Here is a 25,812-nt window from a genome sequence, read left to right as displayed (position 1 = left end):
ATCCTAGGGGAGGCTCCTTTCCTGCCACTATATAAGCTGCAGGAACTGTTGCTCAAATCTCCCTTGAAATGGAAGTCCCAAAAGCAGACTGGCCCTTGCTGGCAGGACCCTCCAGACCAACCGGTGGTCCGAGACTCGAAACCCGGAGGATACCTCCAAGGGCCGCTACAAGAGCTTGCTCTCATCCAAGGACTTGGTCCCTGGCCGCAACCGGAAGGGACAAACTCCAAAAAGGAGAACTACCCAAAACACATAGAAACTGCAACTCCTTTCTGAAGAAGGAAGGAACCTCACGCAAGAGCACCCCAGAACCTGCAAAACACAATACCGTCTTGAAAAAGAGAGAGATATCCAACACGGACACAAGCTCTAGGAGCTCACAAGGCAAGCAAGTCAGGGAGCAGAGACCAGATGCAGATCATATGTTAGACAAGTGAGACGCAAGAAAGACCTCAGACGAGCCACGTTCCATATGAAATAGACGTCTGTAGAACCGTTGCAGAACTGCTCAAGCCAAAAGTGACCAGGCAGGGGACACCTGCAAACTGACCCTTCAGGGAAGCCACTATAAGGCCCTCACGCAGGCCCTCCTGCTGAGACTCCAGCAGCTGAAGAACTGAGGGAGCATTAAAATCCTCCTGACGGCTAGTGCACCAAACTTGGTGGCACTGCCAAACTTCCGTGTAGCCCATCTCTGTGGACTTCCACGAGCTGTGAAGCAGCACAGCTATCACTGCAATAGAACAGCCCCTGGACAACAAGGCCGCGCTCTCAAAAAGACAGACACAAGCCAAAAAAGTGTGGGCACCCCTGCTTTAGACCCTTCCAGGAAAGCTCTAGAAGGATTTCAAGTTTGGCATGAAGCAAAGTCATGTGATTCTCTTGACTGGTAAACTGAATGCTGCCTTCAGAGAATATCTATTACAGATAAGCCACTTTACTGTAGACTATAAATTATATTCATATTTATAATAGAAAATTGAAGAAAGAATTACAATATATTTATGTTTGATTCAGCAAAATTTGGTACATTCATTGTGTATATGGATGTGTGAAAAAAAAATTATCTGGCTATTTCTCTAGCATTGTCCTTGTAGCAATGTATTCCTTATGGCACAGTGACTCAAAGCTAGATGAAGAATGGTGAAGTTATTATTTCTGCCTTCTCAGATCGATCATTTGGGCACCCCTAGTCTAAAGCCCTCCCGACAATCGCAGTAGGAGGACATGCGAGGAGCCATCCAGTCCAACTTGAAAAGACTAAGGGGGGTGCCGGGGTCCGGCAGGAGGAGTTAGGCACCCTCCTGCTGGCAATCTTGGGGGAGCCGTTGGGGTGGCTGGCAGAAGGGGTTGGGCACCCTCCTACCAGTGATCTTAGGGGGGTCGGCAGGAGGGGTGAGGTACCCTCCTGCCGCGATTGTCGGGAGGGCCGTTGGGGGGGGTCGGCAGGAGTGATTGGGTACCCTCCTGCCACGATTGTTGGGAGGGCCGTTAGGAGGGGTCGGCTGGAGGGGTTGGGCACCCTCCTGCTGCGATCGCTGGGGGAGGTGAAACTTGCGGCCGTAGCCGCTATACTAATCATGACAGGGAGATCCTTGCCGCGATTAGGTATAGCAGCCGCGTCTACTTACCATGAAGGCCAGCATTTTGCTAGCCTACATTGTAAGCGTCTCCCGTTCTGCTAGGGAGACGCGTAGGGCCGCCTAGGTTCGCTTAAGGCTATCGCCTACCTTAGGCGAGCTTAGGCGGGCCTCTCTAGGCTCCCTGGAGGCGCCTTCAATATATGCGGCCTGCCTAGGGAGCATTTGTTTTTTTTAGACAGCTGCCTACAATCGGGAGCACTTTGTCGAATCAGGGCCTGAATGTCTACTATTAAATCTCTATCTACTTCTTCCGACTGTGAAGGAGGCCTGTATATCACAACAATGTAAATATATTCACCATTCCCTCTTTCCATATTGATCCACAGTGCCTCTTCCTTGCCCTGCAGATCCTGCAACTGTGTAGCTTTAATATGATCTTTATTATATAATGTTAAAGATCATAATAAAGCAACACAATTGCAGGATCTGCAGGGCAAGGAAGAGGCACTGTGGATCAATTTGGAAAGAGGGAATGGAACCCACACGGGATGGGGTCATACTGGACTTTGTCCTTACAAACGGAGAAAGTATTTTTGATGTTACATTGGGTGATCATCTGGCATCCAGTGATCACTGCATGGTACGGTATAGAGAAGGCTCAAAAGCAAAGGTTCTAGACTTTAAAAAAAACAACCTAAGGAGACAATATGTTTTTAAAAGAGACTTAAATTTGATAAATGATTAAGAACATAAGAACATAAGCAGTGCCTCTGCCGGGTCAGACCACAGGTCCATCCTGCCCAGCAGTCCGCTCCCGCGGCGGCCCAAACAGGTCACATGTCTGTATCACCAGAAGGGGCTCCCTTGCCACCTTGGTTTCTCATTTAAGTCCTGTCTTCCTATCGAAGTCCTAACCCTCCGGTCTTGCACATGCACGACCTGGTTTGGTTTCTATACTCATTACCTGGTTAGCTTTCTATACTTGTGTTACATCCCAGCTCCTCCCTCAGTATCCCACGATCCCTTTATCCTTCAGGAATCCGTCCAATCCCTGTTTGAATCCCTGTACCGTACTCTGCCTGATCACTTCCTCCGGTAGCGCATTCCAAGTGTCCACGACCCTTTGGGTGAAAAAAAACTTCCTTGCATTTGTTTTGAACCTATCTCCCTTCAGTTTCTCCGAATGCCCCCTCGTACCTGTTGTCCCCTTCAGTCTGAAGAATCTGTCCCTATCCACCCTCTCTATGCCCCTCATGATCTTGAAGGTCTCTATCATATCTCCCCTGAGCCTCCTCTTTTCCAGAGAGAAGAGCCCCAGCCTATCCAACCTCTCGGCGTACGGGCAGTGTTCCAGCCCTTTTACCATTTTCGTTGCTCTCCTTTGGACTCTCTCAAGTACCGCCATGTCCTTCTTGAGGTGCGGCGACCAATACTGAACGCAGTATTCCAGATGTGGACGCACCATCGCTCGATACAATGGCATGATGACTTCCCGTGTTCTGGTTGTTATGCCCTTCTTTATGATGCCAAGCATCCTGTTGGCTTTTTTCGAGGCTGCTGCGCACTGTGCAGATGGCTTCAGTGATGCATCCACCAGCACACCCAAGTCTCTCTCAAGTCTACTGTCTCCCAACAATACCCCCCCCCAATTTGTAGTTGAACAACGGGTTCTTTTTCCCTATATGCATGACCTTGCATTTGTCCACGTTAAAGCGCATTTGCCATTTGTTTGCCCAGTCTTCTAGCTTGTCCAGGTCTCTTTGTAGGTCCTCACACTCCTCCCTGGTCCTAACTTTGCCGCACAGTTTGGTATCGTCTGCAAATTTTATAACCTCGCACTTTGCCTCCTTTTCCAGGTCATTGATAAATATGTTAAAGAGTAACGGCCCCAGCACCGACCCCTGTGGTACACCGCTCGTGACTCCCCGCCAGTCAGAATATTGACCCTTTACTCCGACCCTCTGCAGTCTGCCTGACAACCAGTGCTTGATCCATCTGTGCACATCCCCTCCCACCCCGTGGTTCCACAGCTTCTTAAGCAGCCTTTCATGTGGCACCTTGTCGAAAGCCTTTTGAAAATCGAGGTAAATGATGTCTATGGGTTTCCCATTGTCCACCCGACTGCTTATTCCCTCAAAGAAGTACAGAAGGTTCGTTAGGCACGACCTTCCTTTACAGAATCCGTGCTGGCTTGTTCTCAATAGGTCATTCTTCTCGATGTGCTCGCAAATGCCGTCCTTGATCATAGCTTCCACCATCTTCCTATAATTGAAGTCAGGCTCACCGGCCTGTAGTTCCCGGGGTCACCCCTCGATCCCTTCTTGAAGATAGGTGTGACATTCGCCAATTTCTAGTCCTCTGGTACCTCACCAGTTTTCAAGGATAGGTTGCAAACATGTTGGATTGTGCCCGCTATTTCTTGTCTTAGTTCCTTCAGAACCCTTGGGTGGATCCCGTCCGGGCCCGGTGATTTGCCGCATTTTAGCCTGTCTATCTGTTTGAGGACATCCTCCTTACTTACCTCTATGTGATCCAATTTTTCAGCCTGTTCCCCACTCATGAGCTCCTCTGAGTCCGGTATATTAGATGTGTCTTTGCTCGTGAAAACCGACGAGAAGAACGTGTTCAACCTCTCAGCTACCTCTTTTTCCTCCTTAATCACTCCCTTCCTATCCCCATCGTCCAACGGCCCCACCTCCTCTCTCGCTGGTCGCTTTCCCTTAATGTAACTGAAGAATGCCTTGAAGTTTTTCGCCTCTCTGGCCAGCCCCTCTTCGTATTCCCCCTTTGCTTTTCTAACCTCCCGGTGGCATTCCTTTTGGCATTTCCTGTGCGTCTGGTGATTTTCCTCCGTTGGGTCCTTTTTCCATCTCCGGAAGGATACCTTTTTGTCCTTTATCGCCCTCTTTACTTCTGTTGACATCCAAACCGGGTCCTTTGATCGCTTGTTCTTGCAGCCTTTCCTGAAACTGGGGACGTACATTCTTTGTGATTCCTGCAGGGTGTCCCTGAATAGGGTCCAGGCGCTTCCCACAGTCTCCATCCTAAAGATGTTTCTGAGCTTCCTCCCCACCATTTCCCTCATAGCAACATAGTTCCCTTTTTTGGAAATTCAGCGCAGTTGTTGCGGTCCTCCTTACTATGGGTGTCTCTCTTTCTAATGTGAATCTGATCGTGTTGTGATCACTATTGCCTAGTGGTCCTCCCACTTCTATCCCTCTAGCAGGCCCCCCTAATCCGTTTAGGAGGAGGGTCAAGAGTAGTACCCCCCTCAGCGTCGGTTCTTTGACTAGTTGCTCCATGAAGCAGTCCTTCACAGTTTCTACAAATCCTGTCTCCCTAGTGCAGTTGGAGTGACCCGTACTCCAGTCTATTCCCGGGTAGTTGAAGTCCCCCATCACTGTTACACTTCCAGTCCTGCATTCCCGTCTCAATTCTGCTTCCAAGTCGTGTCCGACTCCTTCTGGCGCACCAGGTAGTCGATAGTACAGTCCCAGTTTTATGCCCGCACCCTTGTTTCCGGGTAATTTGATCCATAGTGATTCCAGCCCCTCTGCCTTTGTTGCCATATCCATCCCGACCGAGTGGATAGAGTCCTTTATATATAGTGCTATGCCTCCTCCCTTCTTGTGGGTCCTGTCCCTCCTGTAAAGCTTGTACCCCGGCAGCACCACATCCCATTGATTTTCCTCTGTCCACCAGGTTTCTACAATTCCAATTATATCCAGGTCCTCCCCCTTGGCCATGACTTCTAATTCACCCATCTTGGCCATGAGGCTTCTTGCGTTTGCGTATAAGCACCTCAGGTTCCGTCGTTTTTCTTCCACCTTTGCATTTACCTGGGCCACTTGCTCTTGGATTTCGGGCATTTTTTCTGTTCCCTGTGCTTCAGCTTTGCCCTCAGCCTTTACCCTCTTAGCTTTCAGCTTCTCCACATCCCCGCCACCCCACTTCCCCGCTTTTCCTCTGGGTTTTCTAGCCCTACCGGCCCCCTCCTGGGCTATCATCCCTTGAGCCTCTGTTTGATCCCCCTCGCCTTGTGGCACCTCTATATTGCCCTCAGCTTTATGCCCATCGTGCCACCCAGTCCCCTTGTGTCTCCATGCCCCTTAGTCTCCTCCCAGCAAGCTCCCCTTACCTGGTGTTTCCCTCGCTGTCTGATCGTAAGATCCACCGGTCTCTCTACTTCCTCCTTGCAGTCAGCCCGTTCAGCATCTGTTCTGGATACTGTTGTCCGAAGCGTCAACATCAGATCGGCTGTCGGCTTTCCCCTTCCCTCTCCTCAGTTAAAGCCCTCTCGATCTCCTTCCTCACATTGGCTGCCAATAGTCTAGTTCCCGCTGTGCTCAGGTGCAGGCCGTCCCGCCGGTAGAGCTTACTCTTTCCCCAGAAGGACGTCCAGTTCCTCACAAAGTGGAAGCCCTCCTCCTGGCACCATCTCCTCAACCATGCATTCACAGCCTGGAGGTCTGCCTGCCTCTTTGCATCTGCTCTCGGTACAGGCCAAATCAGGGGAGGCAGATTATTCCATAAAAAAGGGGAAATAAAAAAGAAGGCTGATTTTTGAGCCAATTTTTGAGCCAATTTGGGAGAGGGGAGAATAAGTCTATTAGCATGAATTGACTTCAAAGCACAGGAAGAAGTATGCTAGATAAACTGACTGAGAAAAGTGAAGTGCTTTAAACGCTAGATATAAAGATTTTAAAATGACATCTAAACTGGACAGGGAGCCAGTGCAATTGAATCAGTAGAGGAGTGACATGATCATACAGTTTTGCTTTATAGAGGAAATGAGTTACTGAATTTTGAAGTGTCTGCAAGTGACATAAATTTGATGAATAGAACAGAGTGGGGTTGTACAGGAACCCGAGTTCCATCCTAAGCTCAGAGTCTGATTCTGTTCTGACAGGAAGAGCCTCACCCATTTATCTAATAAAGCAGTTAAAAGATAATGATGCTGGTAGAGATCTCCTTCTAGTTGGTGGTAGAGATGGATCCAAAAAGACTCTGTAGCTGAGATGTTACAGCAGACAGAGTAGATACAATGTGATAAATCCAAATAATATTCCTCGATGCCTGGAGATGATGAAAACTACTTTGATGCCTAGGTATGCTTGAATGAGAAAAGAGTTGGTGGTGTCGATGATGTGAGCACCTGGAAATGCTCCTGGAACATTGAATATGTAGATTGGACATCGATTGCGAAGAAGAGCTCTAGCATCTGGTTGTCTTGGTTCTCTACAGGTGTTGATGGGGAGTGCATGACCTGGTCCTTGAGGCCCCTAAGGATTGATGCTCAGGCTGGACTGGTACCGCTGGTATCACAATGGTGGCATGAGCTGTCTGGGTTTGCAGAATAGATGCCAACTCCCTCTGTAGCAGTTCCCTGATCTGGTCCTGGATGGACGACACTGGTACCATGGTGATCATCAGTGCAGTAGGTGCCAAGGGGTGTCGAGGCGTTAGTGACCTTGAATACGAGGCATGCTTCAGAGGCGACACCACCTGCAAGGAAGGAGAGCGAGTCTCCAGACATCGATGCTTAGCATGCGTTGATGAAGTAGAAGTCATTGAAGACTCTGATGCTCGTCGAGTAGGGGAAGCATGCTTTTGTTCTTAGCTTTCTTGGAAGGCATCCCTGATGGAGACAAAGCAGGGTTGTTGATGCCAGTGCTGACATTGATGGAGGTATCTGCTTCATTGCCGATACCCATGCAATGGGTTTCCGAATCAGAAAGGGTGGACATCTTCAATGCTCCAGACGAGGACCCAAAATGTTTCTCATGTTGTGAGCTGCCTGAACCGTAAAGCACAGTTACTTACCGTAACAGGTGTTATCCAGGGACAGCAGGCAGATATTCTTAACGCATGGGTGACGTCACCGACGGAGCCCTCGGTACGGACCTTTTTAACTAGAAGTTTCTAGTTGGCCGCACCGCGCGTGCGCGAGTGCCTTCCCGCCCAACGGAGGAGTGCGTGGTCCCCAGTTAGGATAAGCCAGCTAAGAAGCCAACCCGGGAGGTGGGTGGGACGTAAGAATATCTGCCTGCTGTCCCTGGATAACACCTGTTACGGTAAGTAACTGTGCTTTATACCCAGGACAAGCAGGCAGCATATTCTTAACGCATGGGTGACCTCCAAGCTAACAAAGAGGGAGGAGGGATGGTTGGGCCATTATGAAAATAAATTTTGTAACACAGATTGGCCGAAGTGTCCATCCCGTCTGGAAGAAAGCATCCAGACAGTAGTGAGTAGTGAACGTGTGAACATGAGGACCAAGTGGCTGCCTTGCAAATTTCCTCGATGGGCCGTGGAACGGAGTAAAGCCACAGAATGCAGCCATAGCTCGGACTCTGTGGGCCGTGACAGCTCCTTCCAGTGAGAGACCGGCCCGAGCATAGCAGAACGCAATACAGGCAGCAAGCCAATTAGAAAGGGTCCGTTTGGAGACAGGACGACCTAAACGGTTAGGATCGAAAGACAAAAAGAGCTGAGGGATGCTCGGTGAGCTCTGGTACGATCAAGGTAGTAAGCAAGGGCGCGCTTACAATCCAGCGTGTGCAACGCCTGATCCCCAGGAATGCGAGTGAGGTTTAGGGGAAGAAGACGGGCAACACAATGGACTAGGTTGAGGTGAAAAGCCGAGACCACCTTGGGAAGGTAATTTAGGATGGGTACGCAGAACGACCTTGTCATGGTGAAAAACAGTGAACGGTGGGTCAGCAACCAGTGCATGCAGTTCGCTAACTCTCCTGGCAGAGGTGATGTCAATTAGGAAAAGCACCTTCCAGGTAAGAAGCCTGAGCGAATTGTGGCAAGAGGCTCAAACAGGAGGTTTACTATGAGTGCTGATAAAACCACATTCAGGTCCCAGACGACAGGAGGAGGCTTTAGAGGCGGCTTGATAGTTGAAGAGACCTCTCATAAATCTGGAGACCCAGAGGATGAGCCGTGAAGGGGTTTCCGAGGATAGGCTCATGAAACGCAGTGATGGCACTGAGGTGGACTCTGATGGAGGTAGACTATGAGGCCAGCATTGGACAGCGAGAGCAAATATTCCAATACAAGTTCCACCGCTAAAGAGGTGGGTTCATGATGATGCCGGAGACACCACGAGGAGAATCTGGTCCACTTCTGATGGTAACATTGAGGGTGGCCGGTTTCCTGGAGGCGTCCAATATGAGGCGGACCGTTGAGATAGATTCTCTGGAGAGGTCAGCCCGAGAGAAACCAGCTGTCAGGTGGAGGGAAGACAGATTAGGATGCAGTAGAGACTGATGCTGCTGTGTAAGTAGAGTAGGAAACACAGGAAGAGGAATGGGCTCCCTGGAGCTGAGTTGGAGCAGGAGGGAGAACCAGTGTGACGAGGCCACCGAGGGGCGATGAGAAATCATGGTGGCTTTGTCCTTGCGGAGCTTGAAAAGGTCCGCAACATCAGAGGAAGTGAGGGAAGGCATACAGGAATCGATCCCTCCAATCGAGCAGGAATGCATCCGGGGCCAGACGGTGAGGAGAGAAGAGTCTGGAGCAGAATTGGGGCAGCTGATGATTGTGAGGTGCTGCAAAGAGGTCCACCTGCGGAGGTGCCCCAGCGAGCAAAGATGGAGAGTAGAGTTGGAGGGTCAAACGTCCACTCGTGAGGTTGAAGGATGCGGCTGAGATTGTCGGGCTAGGGAGTTCTGTTCGCCCTGGATATAGACTGCCTTGAGGAAGAGATTGTGGGCTGTGGCCCAGGTCCAGATGCGTAGAGCCTCCAAACAAAGGGGGCGAGATCCGTGTCCGCCTTGCTTGTTTATGTAGTACATGGTGACTTGATTGTCTGTGCACAGGAGGAGAACCTGAGGGCAGAGAAGATGTTGGAAAGCCTTGAGGGGCGTAGAACATGGCTCTGAGTTCCAGGAAATTGATGTGATGTCGACGCTCCTGTGGGGTCCAAAGTCCCTGGGTGCGCAGATCTCCTAGGTGAGGCTCCCCACGCATAGGGGGGACGCATCCGTGGTGATGATCATAGAGTGAGGGGGCAGATGAAAGAGCAGACCCCTGGAAAGATTTGAGGAGTTCAACCACCATTGGAGAGATTGCTGAAAGAGATGATGAGTCACAGAGATGGGATGAGAAAGAAGATCCGTAGTCTGTGACCATTGGTTGGCGAGAGTCCATTGAGGTATGCGGAGGTGGAGAAGTGCTAGAGGAAGGACATGTACTGTCGAGGCCATGTGTCCCAGGAGGACCATCATCTGTCGAGCAGGAATGGAGGGATGTGTGAGCACCTGACGACAGAGATGGAGCAGAGTCCACTGACGATCGGAGGGAAGAAAAGCCCTCATTAGAGTGGTGTCCAGAACAGCTCCGATGAATTGAAGTCGCTGGATGGGAAGTAAATGCTGGGTGGGGTAGTTGATCTCGAACCCCAGGAGGTGGAGGAGAGAGATGGTGTGATGAGTAGCCTGTAGCACAAGTTGAGATGAAGGTGCTTTCACCAACCAATCGTCCAAGTAGGGAACACCTGGAGGTGTGTGAGACCTGAGGAAGGCCGCAACTACTATGAGGCATTTGGTGAAGACCCTGGGTGAGGAAGCGAGGCCAAACGGTAGCACCTTGTACTGGTAGTGGCGGTGCAGTACCTGGAACCGCAGATAGCGGCGAGAAGTCGGATTGATGGAGATGTGAGTGTAGGCCTCTTTGAGGTCCAGGGAACATAGCCAGTCGTGCTGAGAAAGAAGAGGGTAGAGCGTGGCAAGGGAGAGCATTCTGAACTTCTCCTTGACCAGACACTTGTTGAGGTCCCTGAGATCGAGAATGGGATGGAGGTCTCCCGTCTTTTTGGGTACCAGGAAGTAGCGGGAGTAGAATCCCTGACCCCATTGATCCGGAGGTACTTTCTTCGATGGCATTGAGAAGGAGGGAGGGATTGAACCTCCCTCAGGAGGAGGGGGGTTTGAGATGAGTGTGAAGCAGACTCTACGGGAGGGTTGTCTGATGGAAGAGTCTGGAAGTTGAGAGAGTAGCCGTGGCGGATGATGTTGAGGACCCACTGGTCCGATGTGATGACCTCCCAACGGCTGGAGAATATGCTGAGACGACCTCCGATTGGTTGTGGAAGAGGTAGCGAAGGTGGAAGACTGGCTATGCCCTGGAGAGAAGAGTCAAAAGGGCTGAGACTGTTTTGCAGGCTGAAGAGGCTTGGAGGGTTGATTGGCCTGAGAACGAGCCTGGGCATGGTGCTGTTGTTGACGGGGCCGCCGAGGTTGTTGAGGAGGCGGATTGAGTGGCCTGGCTGAGAACCTGCGCTGATAAGACGACTGAGGTCGATAAGGTCGGGCAGGTGGAGTCTTCTTCTTCGGCTTGATCAGGGTGTCCCACCTGGATTTCATGGGCGGGAGAGTTTCTGGTGGTGGAATCCAGTGACTCTCCAAAAAAGTTCATCCCCGAGACAGGGGGCGTTGGCTAGACGATCCTGGTGATTGATGTCCAGGTCGGAGACTCATCAGCCAGGCCAAGCGGCGCATGGCTACGGCCATGGCAGAGGCACGGGAGGTGAGCTCTGAAGGAATCGTATATCGAGCGGACCATAAACTTGCGCAATTGAAGAAGGCCAGAGATGTGCTTGTTGGAAAAGTGGAACCTTGCGCTCCCGGCAGGTACTTTTGGAGGGCGGACAGCTGTTGGACCAAATGTTTCATATAAAAAGAAAAAATGGAATGAATAGTTGTTCGCCCTGTTGGCCAGCATGGCATTCTGGTAGAGCCTCTTGCCAAACTTGTCCATGGTCTTACCCTCTCTGCCAGGAGGGGTAGAGGCATAGACACTGGAGCCCTGAGTCTTTTTTAAGGTGGATTCAACAAGAAGGGACTCATGGGGCAATTGAGACTTGTCGAACCCTGGGATAGGGATGACACGATAGAGGTTGTCCAGTTTACGGGGGGCCCCCGGTACCGTAAGGGGGTTCTCCCAATTTTTGTAAAAAGTCTCCCGTAAGATATCATGCACGGGAAGCTTGAGGAACTCCTTAGGAGGTTGTTCAAAATCTAAAGCCTCCAGGAAGGCTTGAGATTTTTTTGAGTCAGATTCCAGAGGAAGGGATAGGACTGCAGACATCTCCCTGAGGAACTTCGAAAAGGAGGACTGCTCCGGTTTGGAGGTGGCATCGGGTGCCGACGGGTCCTCATCAGATGAGGAGGGATCCTCCTCGGTACCGGGAGGGGACTCCTCCCATAAGTCAGGGTCCCGGACCTCTGGTGCATGTCGAGACACCGGGGTGGAAGGTGCGGTATGGCGAGTCTTGGATAAAGATTTTCCAGAGCGCACCGAAACGGTACCAGGAGAAGAGGACCGGCGTTGATCCCGGTCCCGGGAAGTATGACGCCCTGCCTGGTCCCGAGGAGGATCCGTCGTGGTATGGGAGTGAACCACCGGATGGGTATGAAGTTGCTCAGCCGAAAGAATCGGCATGGAGGTGTTGATAGGTACCGATGGGGTGGATACCGGGGGCTCGGTACGGGGCTCGGGCCGGTCTGGTACCGGAAGGAGCGGTGCCAGGATAGTGGGCAACAGGTGCTCGAGCTGTCGCTGTAACTGTTCCTGGAGTTGAACTTTTAAGATGGCCGAAATACGGTCATCTAGGGGTGGCATCGGAACCGCTTTCTTTTGCTTCGGTTCCTTAGATGCCGCTCCACGCCCCGGCGATGAGGAGGCCGATAATGAGGCACTCACCGAAATCGGGGCGGAGCGCTTGCGGGGTCGGCGCGAGGCCGGCAAGGTCGGTGTCGCCACCGTAGTTGGAGGGCGCTCGAGGGAAGAGGAAGGCTTCTTAGCCGGCTTACCTGGCGCCAGAGACGCCGATGCGGGGTCGGGCGGTGTCGAAGTAGACGGTGCCGATTTCTGTGGTACCGCTGTCGATGTCGAGGAGTCCATCGCCGACCCGGTGCCGAACAAAAGAGTTTGTTGAATTTGTCGGTTTTTAAGTGTTCTCTTTTTAAGAGTGGCACAGCGGGTGCAGGAGTCCGCCCGATGCTCCGGACCCAAACACTGCAAACACCAATTGTGTGGGTCAGTGAGGGAGATCGGGCGTGCACACCGCTGGCACTTTTTAAAACCGACCTGCGGGGGCATGAAGGGGAAAACAGCCTCCGCAAAATCGAACCCCGAGGCCTGTATAATGGCAACAGGCCCCGCCGGGGCAAAATCGAAAAAAGGGGAAAAAAGCAAAGTTTTTTTTTTTTTTTTTTACAATTCAAAGGAAAAAGAAACCCGAAGGCAAAAGAGGAAAAAATAGGGAAAAAAGCGCGAGCGGGAAGGCAAAAAAGTGGTTTCAACGGCCGTTGAAAAAACACACGCGTCTTCTTCGCTCCGCGGAAACGAAGAAACTGGGGACCACGCACTCCTCCGTCGGGCGGGAAGGCACTCGCGCACGCGCGGTGCGGCCAACTAGAAACTTCTAGTTAAAAAGGTCCGTACCGAGGGCTCCGTCGGTGACGTCACCCATGCGTTAAGAATATGCTGCCTGCTTGTCCTGGGATAAAATATCTTTTTTGTAGTTGGGAGCAGTGCTTACAGGTCTCAACCCGGTGGTCAGGTTCCAGACACTGGAGGCACCAGCTGTGCGGATCAGTGCCCGAGATAGTCCTGCTACACCGGGTACACTGCTTGAAGCTGCTAGAAGGCCTAGACATCGAAGGAAAAAACACCAATGCCAAGTCGAAGGACTCAATGGTCCTGGGGAGGTCAAGTAAGTGAAAGCCTGAAAATGTGTTGACTCTCCCGGCCTGAAAACAGGCTTCATGGGGCTAGATGGCCCCAAAATTCAAAAGTAAAAAATAATATTCAATAAAATTCAATAAACAAAGAAAAAATGTAAAAAGAACGATATATTGAGGAAAATAAAAAAGGGAAGGCACAAAAAAGAAATGTTGGTGCACTTTGGAGAAAACGGAAAAAGCACAGCTTCTCAGTTTTGCAGAAAATGAAGAACTGATGGTCCTGCAAATTAAAGTTGGGCAGGAAAGCACCGGCGCATGCATGGTGTGGGCAGTCTTAAGGCTTTTGAAGAAGTTTAAAGTGACAGTACACTTTTGCACTGTTCCTATCGGGCTCCGTGGATGATGTCACCCATCTGTGAGATTACACTGCCTACTTGTCCTGGGATAACTATATTTTATAAATTAAATATGACAATTTCATATATTTTCTGTTTTTTCCTATGGCTGAAAGTAGTCTCGAGTATCTTGATGATTGATAATAATTCAACAAAGGTCTAACTATAAACTACAGATAGAACACACTAATACTTAAGCAAATAAATTACCTATCTTCAAGATCTTTGTGTGCCACCTCTAGATTCTTATGTGCAGACTTGAGGCTTCCATGCTTGGCAATGAGAGATTCATACTCGGCAGCTTGCCTTTCATGAACATGTGCTAATTTTTCATGATCTTTAACCAATAAATCATACACTGACTTCAGCTCCTCTCGTTCTTTTATTAGCGATTCATTTTCATTTTCCAAGCCAGCCTGTTGAATTAGCAGATGTGAATTCTGATTCATAAGTGAAGTACTTTGGGAGTTTACAGTAGAGTTTTCAACCTACAATTATGAAATGATAATAGAAGGGGAAAAAAGAACACATATTAGTACAAGAAATGAAGATTAAATGAACAGGGAAATGGTAGCCTCTATTATGCAAAATTTCAGAAGAACATGATAGGCAGTAACTATGACTAACGTTTTTGTCATGATTAAAAAAAGTTAATCATGACTAATAAAACTGATCATGCTGCAGAGGAGCCCTTGCATCTCCCCCTCTTTCCCACCCTTCTTCCTCCAGCCCTCCCAGCTACATTATAGCTTTTCTTCCTTCTGCCCCTCATGAGGTTCCTTAGCTCTCCCCCAGGTGCACCTGAAAACGTGCCTTCTCTTTGTCCCTAGCAATGATTCTCATATGCTACCTACAGCCTGCTCCAGAGCTTTCCCTTTGACCTGTTCCAACCTCTGTTTCTGCAGGTGTAGGGCAGGTCATAGATGAAGCTCTGAAGCAGGCCACAGGCATGGAATGAATACTGCTGCCGGGGACTGAGAGAAGACCGAGAAAAGAGTCGATATCAGGTACATCCAGGGAGGTGGGAGGAAGAAATGCCAGACCATGCATGGGGTGGGGGGAAAGTCTGTGAGTAGCTTAAATTGGCCCAAAGCATGCTAGATGGGGGAATGCGAGATGCTGATGGACTGGACACGGGGATCTCCAAGTGGCTTATTTCTCCCCCCCAAAAAATAAAAAATATATGGACTAAAACAGTGGTCTCAAACTCAAACCCTTTGCGGGGCACATTTTGGATTTGTAGGTACTTGGAGGGCCGCAGAAAAAATAGTTAATGTCTTATTAAAGAAATGACAATTTTGCATGAGGTAAAACTCTTTATAGTTTATAAAACTTTCCTTTAACAGTTAAAAGGAAAGATATATAAACTATAGAGCTTTACCTCATGCAAAATTGTCATTTCATAATAAGACATTAACTATTTTTTCTGCGGCCCTCCAAATACTATATTTTTTTCTGCAGCCCTCACATTTATAGTTTAATATCTTTTCTTTCTCAAAACTGGCACATTTCAATCACTATATTGAAAATAAAATCATTTTCCCTACCTTTGTTGTCTGGTGACTTTATTTTTCTGTGCTTTCAACTATGTTTCCAGGACCTTTTTATCCTCTGACTGTTTTTCTCTCTGTCTTTACTTTCTGCCTTGCATCCATCTTTGGCATTAACTTAATGTTCAATTTTTCTGCTTTCTTTTCAAAATCTACGTTTCCATGTCTTACCTTTCCTTCCTCTCTCTCTTCTTCCGTCCTATTTCCATGGTCTGGCATCTCTTTCCTTCCTTTCTCTCCCTCCCTCCTTCCTTCCTTTCCCCTGGTCTGGCATCTGTCTCCTTCCCTTCCCCCATGCCCTGGCATCTCTCCCTCCCCCTCCATGGTCTGATATCTCCTTTCCTTCCCTCCCTCCCATGAACTTGGCTTCTTCTCTTGTTCCTCTCCTCTCCCTTCTCCTTCCTTCCCTCTCTTTCCCCAATTGGGTGCAGCAGCAACAGAAGCAGCATTTCCCTTCCCCCTTTCCTGTGCAAGAGAGGCATTTCTCTTCCCCTTTCCCTCCCTCTCCCTGTACAGCAGCAGCAGCATTTCCCTAGGGTCCCTCTTTCCTATGTAGCAGAAGCATTTCTCTTTCCCCTCCCCTTCCGTTCTTTTCCTTGTGGAGCAGCAGCGTGTCTGGCCGGCTCGTTCTGTTCAAAGCCGCGGGTGGCGGCTCCTTGCGAGATCTGCGCCTGCATCTGAAGCCTCTCTGATGTTGTGACGTCAGAGAGGCTTCCGATGCAGGAGTGGATAGCGCGAGGAGCCGCCAACCTGCAGCTTTGAACGGAACAAGCCGGCCAGACACGCTGCTGCTCCAAAAGGGAAAGGGGAAGAGAAATGCTGTTGATCGTGTCCAGACCGCGGGCCGCAAATAAAACCTGGAGAGCCATATGTGGCCCACGGGCCACATGTTTGAGACTGCTGGACTAAAACATGCTGGCATGTTTGATGGGGGGAGGGTGTTAGGAGAAGGAATGTGGTATACTTACAGGGTTGATATGGGAGGGGGGAGAGGAAATAAAATACTAACATGTTGGATGGCTAGGCACAGGGGCTAATGAGATGCTGACAGTCCAGGTGGAAAAGGATGTTTTTAATATGAGTTTTTTAAATCACATGATTAACTGTAATTAAAATTTCTAATTGAAATATGGCCTTATTTATACCACATGAAAATGAATATAAATATTTTTAATGACAGATTAGGTTATCATCTTGATAATCTGTTAAGATACACAGGAGTCCATACTTGAGCTGTTGACTCCCACTTCCCGCAAACTGCAGAAGGATATTAATTTAACTTGAGAACTCTTCCCCTTCAACAGTGGAGCATAGCACCCACCTCAGTTGGCACCAAAGCAATCAAACTCCAGTTAAACATAAGAAAAGAGAAGTAAAGGCATGGGGAACTTCCTCAGCAAGAAACATATTCTGCTCTGCTCTAAAACTTAGAAAATAGAACAATGATCAATAGACATTTAATAAGTAAACAGTGAACAACAAACTCTCACATGAGTAACTCAGATCCAACCTGTTAAGGGTAACAAGCAGGAGCTATGGTACTCTCCCAGGAGGAAAGAGAAAGGGAAGCCCCCAATTACTGAAACACATCTGTTCTTTATCTTAGGTATAACAGCTGAGGTCCCGAGACTGACACTGGCAATGTCCGAGGCAAAAATAAGATGAATCAAAACAGGTCCACACAGGGAGGGCAGTGTGTGGACTCCTGTGTATCCTAACAGAACCCAGATTACCGAGATAAGAACCTAATCTGTCATTCTGTTGTGGATACACAGGAGTCCATACTTGAACTGACATACCAAAGCAGTGTCATACATCTAGGGAGGGACAGAAGATCCTGCCCACAGAACCGATGATTCAAAGGTGGCATCCTCTCAAGCTGACACATCTGTAAAACTTTGTGAAAGTGTGAAGAGTAGCCCAAGTGGCAGCTCTGCACATCTCATCAGGTGAAACGGCCTGGGATTCCACCGACGAGGCCGCTACACCTCTGGTGAAATGCGCTGCCAGGGAAATTGTCAGCTGTTTCCTAGCAGAAATGTAGGAAGAGGAGATCACAATACAGATCCATCTAGCAATGGTTACTTTAGCTAGAGGCTGGCCTGCCCCATCTCGAATGACTGGTTAGTACAAAAAGATTTTATTAATTCACTAGTGTTTAAGCCCGTTACATTAACGGGTGCTAGAATATATGCCTGTCTGTCTTTCTTTATTTATGTCTCTCTCCCTGTTCCCGTCTCTTTCTTCCTTCCTTTCTGTCTCTCTCCCTCCTGCTATTTTTCTCTCTCTCTCCCTGGCACCCTTTGTCTGTCTCTCTTTATTTCTATCTGTCTCTCCCTGGCCTCCTTTGTCTGTCTGTATTTCTTTCTGTCTCTCCTCCCCTCTCCCACTTTCCTTTGCAGAAGCAGCAGCGGTATTTCCGTTCCCCTCCAGGTCCTTGTGAAGGCCCCCCCCCACTTTCCTTTGCAGAAGCAGCAGCGTATTTCCCTTCCCCTCCAGGTCCCTGTGAAGACCCCCCCCACTTTCCTTTGCAGAAGCAGCAGCGGTATTTCCGTTCCCCTCCAGGTCCCTGTGAAGCCCCCCCACACACACACTTTCCTTTGCAGAAGCAGCAGCGTATTTCCCTTCCCCTCCAGGTCCCTGTGAAGCAATTCCCTTCTCTTATGTGAGCTGTCCTGCTCCATTCGGCCCTCCCTTCTCTTTATGCGATTTGACCTGCTCCCTTCGGCCCCTCCCCCTTCCCTTTCCACGGGCTGGCCTGCTACGGCCGAAGGTTAGTTTTAAAAGTGCCGGTGGTGGCTCCTCTTACGCTGCTGACCCTCCTGAAGAGCAGCCTGCGATGGTGGCCGGCTTTAGCGAACCTCGCAGGCCGCTCTCCAGCCTCGGTAGCATGTTCCCTCTGACGCATGGGATCGCGTCAGAGGGAACGTGCTACCGAGGCTGAAAAGCGGCCTGCGAGGTTCGCTAAAGCCGGCCACCATCGCAGGCTGCTCTTCAAGAGGATCAGCAGCAGTAGCGGCGGCGAATGAGGGCCGAGGTGTGTTCCCTGCCGAGGACGCGGCAGGAAGAGAGCTTGCCTGGCTTCCAGCGTGAGTGAGGGTGGGAGGAGGGGAGTGGTCAGAGTGATCATTGGCCGGGTTCTAAAATGGAACACGGCCACGGATCACACACCATGGCGGCAATAATCACGCTTTTTTAAAAGCGCATGCGCCGCTAACCTTTTATTATATAGGATTTATTTAGCCCATCCTCTCAAAGGAGCCCAGAACGGGTTAAAAGAGTACACTCACAGTATAAGCAGGACAAACTTTGGTGGGAAATACAAACTTGGTGGACATAGAGGTACAAATTTCAGCTTTTACAGAAAGCTGAAATCATAACATACAGCTGTAGTCATAACATACAGAATTGGAGATATAGGCTTAGTGGACAAAGGATATTTTAAAGTTTCAGCATTTTCCAACAGATATATGGTGGTTTAAATTACATCATTTACCGAATGGACATAGCCTAACATAAAGGTCGAATAGCTTTGCAGGTTAGTGCATCATTGAGGCATGGAGGGTTTTTGGTCCAATGGGTGTTACTGATAAGTTTGCAGGGAGTAGGATTGTTTTTGAATACAGTACATTTGATTTTGTTTGGAGTGATTGGTAGATCGTGTGATGCTTGCAGTGGCATGCCGGTTTTGGTTGGAGTCCGTTTGGTATGGTGATCAGAAAGCCTGGAATCATTAGTCCTCTCCAGGTAGATGAGCAGGGCCAAGCACATATCCAGCTTGTGCAAAAGATTGTCCTGTTTGGCAGAACCTATCGACTGAAAGGTAGGCAAATGGATTTCCCGATTGACAAAGAAGGCAGAAATCAGCTTCAGAAGAAAGGAAGGAACTGTGTGCAGAGAAAACCCAACTTCGTGAAATGGAAAAATGGTTCCTTGCAGACGAGAACCTGCAATTCTGAGATCCTTCTTGTCGAGACTATGGCAACCAAAAACAGTCTTGACCATAAGGTCTAGTAGGGTAGCCTCCGAAAGAGATTTGTATGGAGCATGAGCCAGGCCCTTCAAGACCACATTGAGGTTCCAAGATGGGAACGGTCTGCTCAATGGAGGTCTCCGTCTGAGAGCCCCCATCCAAATGACGTTTGGGTGAGAAGCCACAAACCGTAGGCCTGAAAACACGAGATACCGGCTATCTGCACTTTGAGGGGTGACACTACAAGTTCCTTTTCGAGGCCAGCTTGCAAGAAGGCAAGGATCACTGGAACGGGAGCTCTCTCTGGTTCTATCTACTCATTGGCACACCATAATTGGAAAGTCATTCAGGTCTTAGAAAAGCCGCAACTGTCACCAGTTTCTTGGCCATAAGGAGAGTCGAAACCCAACCTCTGAATAACCCTTCCGAATCAAGGCTGCACGCTCAAAGCCATGCTGTAAGACTATAGCATTCCAGATTCTCCATCAGAGCTAGACCTTGAAAGAGAAGCCAAGCTCTGGCTTCATCTGCACAAGCCTCAAACACTTTAAAATCATCGAGGCTTGTGCGGTTAAGGCAGACCTTACAAGAATGGGGCAGGGACAGGGATAGCGACAAAACTTGCAGGGACGGGGACAAATTTGACCCCGTGACATTCTCTATCTCCAACAACTTTGGAAAATAAGAATGGAAGATTAGATTTATACCTTTGATAATCTTCTTTCAATTAGTCCTGGAGGACTCCATACGCTAGGTGTTCAATCCCAACCTGCAGTACGGGTGTTGCATAAATCTACATCTTTTCTGAACACATGCTTCATCCCCCTAGTGTGGGAGACAGTAAACAACCTTAGTTCAGTCCCAAAGCCAAGCACATATCTGCTAATCCAGGACAAGGGGGTACGGGAGAGAATTTCCATCAACACAAGTAAATCATGAACTGGCTTGCACTGCAAACATTAACAAGTGAGAAATAGGCACAAAGGCAACTCAAAAAAACATTGAGGAACAATGCAGTACTAAGCTGCAGTGTGAAACAAGCACCCCAAGAAAGGCCTTAGGTAATGTGTATACTCACAGAAACTCCCCACAGGATCTGGCAACTGGCTGGAAAATCTTCAAGACTGTAATGAGAGTAATCGAGCCAGAAAGGAGCAGGCTACTCCAAACAACTAAGTGAATACAGAGAGGGCAGGTTGTATGGAATCGTCCAGGGACTAACAGAAAGAAGATTATCAAAAGTATAAACCTAATCTTCCATTCTGTTATGTCCCTTCTGGATTCCATACACTAAGTGACGTACCAAAGCCACAGTAGCTAGGGAGGGACAGAAGAGCCTGCCCACAAAACCGAGGTCCCAAAAAATGGTATCAGAACGCGCCATCACATCCATTCAGTAAAACCAGGTAAAAGTATGAAGAGAGGACCATGTAGCTGCCCTGCAAATTTCATCAGGATGAATCGTGCAAGATTCTGCCCATGACACAACCACACTTCTCATCAAGAATGCTGTAAGCGAAATCAGCGGCTGTGTGCCACGGGCGAAGTAAGTTGCAGATATGGTCCTTTGAATCCATCGAGCGATAAAGGACTTCGACGATGCCTACCACAGTGAGGCACAGCAGTGAGAACAAAAAAGCAGTCAGACAGCCCATAAAGCACAGTTACTTACCGTAACAGGTGTTATCCAAGGACAGCAGGCAGATATTCTCACATGTGGGTGACATCATCTATGGAGCCCCGGTACGGACAGCTTTAAAAGTGTATCGCCACTTTAAGAACTTAAGAAAGTTCATGGACTACCCGCACCGTGCATGCGTGAGTGCCTTCCCGCCCAACACAGGCTCATGGCTCCTCAGTTTTGTAAGCAAGCTAAGAAGCCAACCAGGGGAGATGGGTGGTTTGTGAGAATATCTGCCTGCTGTCCCTAGATAAAACCTGTTACGGTAAGTAATTGTGCTTTATCCCAGGCAACATATTCTCACATGTGGGACTCCCTATCTTACTAGAAAGGGATGGAGAGAATTTTGGCCATTAAGAAAATAATTTTTACAATATTGCTTGGCCGAAGTGACCCTCCCATCTGGAATTAAATTCCAGACAGTAGTGAGATGTGAATGTATGAACTGAGGACCAAAGAGCAGCTGTACAGATTTGCCTAGTAAAGCAAGTGAAGCTGTCATAGCTTGGACTTTGTGGGCTGTGACGCAACTCCCAGTTGCAGCCCAGCCTGAGCATAAGAGAAAGTGATAACCGCTAACCGTGTAGATATAGTTCTCTTGGATACAGGACGTCCCAATTTATTAGGATCAAAGGAGATAAAAAGTTGAGGAGATGCTCTATGTGGCTGAATTCTCTGCAAGTAGGAAGCCAAGGCTCGTTTGAGTTGAGAGTATGAAGAGCTCCAGAATGAGAATGAGAAAGTACAAGAGATCAAGTTAGAAGATATTCTGTGACTACATTTGGAAGGAACTTCGGATGGGTGCGAAGCACAACTTTGTCATGATGAAATACAGTGAATGGTGGATCCGCCACCAGTGCTTGAAGTTCACTGTCAAAGTGAGGTATTTCAAATAAGCCAAAGATACTGGTTCAAAAGAAGACTTCATAGGTCTAGAGAGAATAACATGGAAAGCCCAAACTACTGGAGGTGGTTTGAGAGGAGGTTTGACCTTGAAAAGATCTGTTAATGAATCTGGACACAACAGGATGAGCAGTTAAGAGGTTTACCATCAGCTGTGAAAAGCATTGATAGCACTGAGATGAACTCGAATCAAAGTGGTCTTAAGGCCTAAATTGGATAAGTGTAGAAGAAATCCAAAACTGCAGATATAAAGGTGGATATAGCATCATGACGATGAAAAGTACACCAAGAGGAAAACCGTGTCCAATTCTGCCGGTAACACTGCTGCGTAGACGGTTTTCATGATGCTTCTAAGATAAGTCTGACAGGATGAGAAACATCAGTGTTCTCCCCAGAAATTTTTTCCAGTCGGGTGGCATGAAAAAGTAGCTGGGTGGGGTGGGCGAGACAGGGAAATTTGATGGTGGGGAAAATTAAGGGCTCCTTTTACAAAGATGCGTTAGCACCTTAATGCGTGGAATAGCATGCGCTAAATTGCCGCGCATGTAGCCGCTACCGCCTCTTAAGCAGGCGGTAGTTTTTCAGATAGCATACGCTAATCCGGTGTGTGCGCTAAAAACACTAGCGCACCTTTGTAAAAGGAGCCCTAAATGTGTACTATTTTTATTAATTATTATTTTCCAATGTTCACTATTGCTTCCTTTTTTTAAGGTTTGACACTTGTGCCAGAATATTTTTACTAAATTTAAGAAGTATCCAATTCTAGAAGTGAATAATTAGATATTCGCCCTCTTTCAAATGGTATAGAGCAGTGGTCTCAAACTCAAACCCTTAGTGGGGCCACATTTTGGATTTGTAGGTACTTGGAGGGCCACAGAAAAAATAGTTAATGTCTTATTAAAGAAATTACAACTTTGCATGAGGTAAAACTCTTTATAGTTTATAAATCTTTTCTTTAACAGTTAAAGGAAAGATTTATAAACTATAAAGAGTTTTACCTTATGCAAAATTGTCATTAACTATTTTTTCTGTGGTCCTCCAAGTACCTTATTTTTTCTGCAGCCCTCACATTTAAAGTTTAATATCTTTCCTTTCTCAAAACTGACACATTTCAATCACTATATTGAAAATAAAATCATTTTCCCTATCTTTGTTGTCTAATGACTTTATTTTTCTGAAAACAACGCACAGACTGCAGATAATGTACAAAGATGCAGACGTTGTTTATTAGTAAATGCAGTAACATATACAACCTTATAGCCAACCAAGGGACCTGACACGGTCCGTGTTTCGGATAACACGCCTTCCTCAAGGGTCCATGATGGTTAAGGTATAAAGCAAACTGCATAAAAGATAACAAACACACGCCAATCACGATCAAATGGGGTCAAGCAAGTCTTACACAATGCCATTTGATCGTGATTGGCGTGTGTTTGTTATCTTTTATGCAGTTTGCTTTATACCTTAACCACCATGGACCCCTGAGGAAGGCGTGTTATCCGAAACACGGACCGTGTCGGGTCCCTTGGTTGGCTATAAGGTTGTATATGTCAGTGTTTTTCAACCTTTTTTGGGCAAAGGCACACTTGTTTCATGAAAAAAATCACGAGGCACACCACCATTAGAAAATGTTAAAAAATTTAACTCTGTGCCTATATTGACTATATATAAAGTAATTCTCTTGAATAGGAATCAAATAAACACAAAGAAAGTATTTTATAATGCTGCCACCGCCAACAACACCGTTGGCGGTGGTGGCACTCAAGTGGCTAAAGAGCCGCAGTTTGCCGGCCTAGGGACAACACTGGAGGGTGGCCAGCTGTGCACCCCCTTGGGACGTAAACCCGGGGTGGGGCAGACTGCCCCCCCCCCCCACCCTGGTATGCCACTATCTGTACCTCACTCCCTCCCTATGACCAAAAATTCTCCTTTCTTCTATTCCCCGTGTACACAACCATCTCTTTCCCTCCCTTCCTCTCTCCAAAGTCCATGCCTTCTGTGTCCAAACACTCATTCCCTCCCCCACCTCAGCATCTCTTTCCCTCCCTTCCTCTCTCCCAAGTCCATTTCTTCTGTGTCCAAAAACGCATTCCCTCCCCCACCTCAGCATCTCTTTCCCTCCCTTCCTCTCTCCCAAGTCCATTTCTTCTGTGTCCAAAAACGCATTCCCTCCCCCACCTCAGCATCTCTTTCCCTCCCTTCCTCTCTCCCAAGTCCATGCCTTCTGTGTCCAAAAACCCATTCCCTCCCCCACCTCAGCATCTCTTTCCCTCCCTTCCTCTCTCCCTCCCTTCCTCTCTCCCAAGTCCATTTCTTCTGTGTCCAAAAACGCATTCCCTCCCCCACCTCAGCATCTCTTTCCCTCCCTTCCTCTCTCCCAAGTCCATGCCTTCTGTGTCCAAAAAACCCATTCCCTCCCCCACCTCAGCATCTCTTTCCCTCCCTTCCTCTCTCCCAAGTTCATGCCTTGTGTCCAAAACGCACTCCCTCCCCCCTTTTGTGTTCCGTGTTTGCCTACCAGCCCATCTTTGCAACTTTCTCAGCAAAACGAAGCTCAAGCCGCGAGGCTTATCTTCTGCTTCCTGTCTGCCCTGCCGCACACAAATAGCCGAACGGAAGTATTCTCCGACGTCAGCGCTGACGTCGGAGGGCAGGCTTTGCTTAAGCCCTCCCTCCGACGTCAGCGCTGACATCGGGGAACGCTTGCGATCGGCTATATGTTAGCTGCAGGGCAGGCAGGAACAGAAGACGAGCCTCGCGGCTCGAGTTGTATTGAACTCCGCGGGTCCCCCGTCCAGCTCTCTCCTGTCCACGTGGGGCGGACCGCCCCTCTCCCTAGACTGGTGGTACTGCCCTGATGGCGGCCCTGACCGTACGGCACACCAGGCAACATCTCGCGGCACACTAGTGTGCCGCGGAACAGCGGTTGAAAAACACTGGTATATGTTACTGCATTTACTAATAAACAATGCCTGCATCTTGTACATTATCTGCAGTCTGTTCGTTGTTTTCTGGTTGCTGTTGTTTACTACAGACTACGTTGGACTTTGTTTCTCCCTTTTGTGCATCGACTTTATTTTTCTGTCCATTTAACTATGTTTCCAGGGTCTTCTTGTCCTTTGACTGTTTTTCTCTCCATCTTCGCTTTCTGCCTTGCATCCATCTTTGGCATTAACTTAATATTCAATTTTTCTGCTTTCTTTTCAAAATCTATGTTTCCATGTCTTCCCTTCCCTTCTCTCTCTCTCTTCTTCTGTCCCTATTTCCATGGTCTGCATCTCTTTCTTTCCTTTCTCTCCATCCCTCCTTCCTTCCTTTCCCCTGGTCTGGCATCTGTCTCCTTCCCTCCCCCAACTTTTTATTTCTTTCACCCTGCCCCCCTTCTTTCTTTCTCTCTCTATCCATGCCCCCATTCTTTCTATATGTCTGTCTTTTTCTCTCTCTCTCCGTTCCCCCTTTCTTTCTTTCTCCATGCCCGCCCTTTCTCTCTCCATGCCCCTTTCTGTCTGTGTCCCGTTTCCCTTCTTTCTTTCTGTCTCTCTGTCCCCCCCCAAGCCACCACCATTGGAGAACAGGCCGCCACTGCCGCAATCAGGTAACAGGCCGCCACCGCCGCAATCGGGGAACAAGCTGCCACTGCCACAATCGGGGAACAGGCTGCCACCACCGCAATCGGGGAACAGGCCGCCGCCGCCACAATCGGGGAACAGGCCAGTGCCGAGGTCTTAACTCTCCCTGCATATCTTCCCCAGCGCGGGCCAACCAATTCACGCCACCCGACGTCAATTCTAACGTCGGGGAGGAACTTCCAGGCCAGCCAGGCAGCAATTGGCTGGCCCAGAACTTCTTCCCCAACATTAGAATTGAACGTTGGGTGGCGAGAATTGGTCGGCTCCGAGCTGGGGAAGATATGTAGGGAGAGTTAAGACCTCGGGCGCTGACCTGTTCCCCGATTGCAGTGGCTTGGGGGAGGGCAGTGGGGAAGGGAAGCAGATTGGGAACCCCTGCTTTAGGCAAGGACAGATTGC

At 48.7% G+C, this 25,812-nt stretch overlaps 1 protein-coding gene across 4 annotated transcripts in view; it reads right to left on the bottom strand.

The window, feature by feature from the left end:
- Positions 1-25,812, bottom strand: part of CCDC88A (coiled-coil domain containing 88A) — a 612,058-nt gene that overhangs the window by 204,180 nt on the left and 382,066 nt on the right. For all 4 annotated transcript variants that reach the window (XM_033936818.1, XM_033936819.1, XM_033936822.1 and 1 more), the window contains one exon: positions 13,888-14,165. In XM_033936818.1, the coding sequence (XP_033792709.1) occupies positions 13,888-14,165 (278 nt within the window). The remainder of the gene's footprint in view (positions 1-13,887; positions 14,166-25,812) is intronic.

Source organism: Geotrypetes seraphini, chromosome 3 (assembly GCF_902459505.1).
Source record: "Geotrypetes seraphini chromosome 3, aGeoSer1.1, whole genome shotgun sequence".
Taxonomy (NCBI): domain Eukaryota; kingdom Metazoa; phylum Chordata; class Amphibia; order Gymnophiona; family Dermophiidae; genus Geotrypetes; species Geotrypetes seraphini.
The sequence above is the reverse complement of the archived record's forward strand: the minus strand, read 5'-3'. Positions and strand labels throughout refer to the sequence as shown.